Consider the following 2,415-nt stretch of genomic DNA (forward strand, 5'->3'; position numbering starts at 1 on the left):
TTGGCACAGTTTGTTGTACATTGTTTCGGCGTTTAATTCCAGGAACTCAGATCTCCAGTCAATTTCGAGGAGTTCGTTCCCAATGGCCTCCCAGTCTGTTCTTCGATGATGGAAATTTAGCCCAGCTAGCCCCTCTCGAGGTGTAGGTCTTGGCTGGGTTTCCCTATCAATTGTTGTCTTGACCACCACTAGTCGATGGTCAGACAGTGTGGTCTCCTCAACACGAATATGAGCAACCAGTTCTTCATTGCTGGTGAAGAATAGATCCAGGATATTATGTTCTCTTGTTGGCACCAGAACCTGTTGGCTTAGTAAGTGCTCCCTAGCGAATCGAAGTAGTTGTGTTGCCTGGTTTCTGGTTTGATTTCTGCGCCGTTCTAAACAGTCCAAGTTTGGCCATCGTATGTGTGGTAGGTTAAAATCTCAAGCAACTACAATGTTTGGGGAAGGTTCACCTAAGTTGGCAACCTCTGTTTCTATTATATCGAGAGTTTCATTGAATTTTTCAGGCGGGCAGTCAGGCGGTCGGTATACGATAGCTATGCACTGTTGGAGATGAGAGATGTATATTATAACATGTTCCACATATCCATTGGAACCTAAATGCAGGGGTAACTGTCCGAGAGTAGGTCGCGGAAGCAAGTCCTAATGTGTTTACCAACAGACCTAGTTAGCTATTGAGTCCACGATGTCACTGAGACCTTGCCATACATCATATGTGTCACAGAGACACGTAATCGATCACGCGATCAAGACCTTAACGAAGCTTATAAAAGGTCTAGCAGCCTTAAGTAAACCCCCCAGTAGCTGATGAGCACTCCGCGATGTAGCGTGTCGGTAGAGTTCTCCGACCTTTCGGTCGATGCCGTACCTTATACCTCTATCGCAATGTATAGCTACCTCGTATACTGTATCGTACTAATGTATTACCACCCCGTGTACTGTATCGTAACTCTTGTATAACTATTAACTACCCCGTATATCGCAAATCTGTCTTACCACCCCGTATACAAGATACGTTATCTAGACACACGTGTCTTACTTATCCCTCACGACCTTAGTCACGTAACCCGATCCTCAGGTAGAGCTTAATATAATGAGTTCAATGTCTTAAGCGTAACCTCGGACATAACTGTTTTCGCCGTGTGCAGGGCATACGGGTCATCATGACGGACGGGTCCCGTATCGTGTACCGTCTGTCTGGGACGGGCAGCAGCGGGGCGACGGTCCGACTGTACGTCGAGAGCTACGAGAGATACGAGGACGGGCAAGAGGACCGTTACTTAACCGACAGTCAGACCGTCCTCCGCCCGTTACTCAATATTGCGCTTAATATTGCTCAGTTGAAGCAATACACGGGCCGAGACGGGCCGACTGTCGTCACTTAAACGGGCCAGTCTACTGGAACGGGCCAACTGTTGTCGCCGTTTTTCTGTGTTTTTCGAACAAAATCAAAGAAATTTTGCGTTTTTTCCTGTTTTTTTTTTCGTGGGAAAAAATTCCTTTGGAAATTTTGTTGTTTCAAAAAAGGATACGTTTTTTCCGTTTCTTTTTTTTTTTTTGGGGGGGGGGCAACAAAATCATTTGAAAAATTTCGTTGTTTCCAAAAGGGAAAATGTTTTTTTTTTTTGCGTGGTATCGTGAAATTCGCAATCTTTTGCACCGCATAAATGTCGTTTTTTATTATAAATTGTGACTACTTGTTTTATTTTAAATAAATATATTTAAACGTATTTACATTCAAATAAATTTACTTAATTTCACGATTTTAAATTTTTTCAGTAAATTTCTTTTAACAAAATCTTGTTGACCATAAAATTTTGTGCATTTGGTTATAAAATGTCAGAATTATATATTTTTTTGCGTACGTCTGTACAATGAAAAAAAACGTTGTCATGTATATCATTATAAGCTACAATTATTAGGTATTTTAATAATTATATTCATTTTTACTATAGATAATATCAAATTTACACAATTTTTCCAGCTAATATTTTCTAGTTTTCGTCGACGTAGAATTATTTTTTTTATATTTTGAACAACGGATTTTTTTTCAATTTTATTTGAAAAATTTCGACTTGAAATAAACTGTGAAAAAAATTGAACAAGTGAAATGAAATTCATCACATGCGCGTAGAATTATTCAATATTATATATTATATTATAATATATTAAATTATAATATAATATAGTATATTATATTGTACTATATTCATTATAAGGCGTGTCAACGCTAGCTTCATTATTTATTGTTCTCACTAAAAAGAATTAGTGGAAATATGTCTAATTATCGATGCATTGTTTGTCCTAATATGGGTCATCCTGACGCAGTTTTGCCCGGCAAATGACGTATGAGCAGAAAGTGTCAATTTGGACAAAATGACAAACTTATTTTTTTAATTTAAACTCAAAACG

The 2,415-nt window shown here is 38.5% G+C and overlaps 1 protein-coding gene across 1 annotated transcript in view; it reads left to right on the forward strand.

Annotated features, from left to right (window-relative positions):
- LOC108665519 (phosphoglucomutase-1-like) overlaps positions 1–1,455 on the forward strand; it is a 10,529-nt gene extending 9,074 nt beyond the window's left edge. The window contains exon 12 of the mRNA XM_018152278.2: positions 1,152–1,455. Within this exon, the coding sequence (XP_018007767.1) occupies positions 1,152–1,388 (237 nt within the window). The 3' untranslated portion in view covers positions 1,389–1,455. The remainder of the gene's footprint in view (positions 1–1,151) is intronic.
- The last annotated feature ends 960 nt before the right edge of the window (positions 1,456–2,415 follow it).

The sequence above is a fragment of the Hyalella azteca genome, unplaced genomic scaffold, assembly GCF_000764305.2.
Source record: "Hyalella azteca isolate HAZT.00-mixed unplaced genomic scaffold, Hazt_2.0.2 contig11752, whole genome shotgun sequence".
NCBI lineage: Eukaryota > Metazoa > Arthropoda > Malacostraca > Amphipoda > Hyalellidae > Hyalella > Hyalella azteca.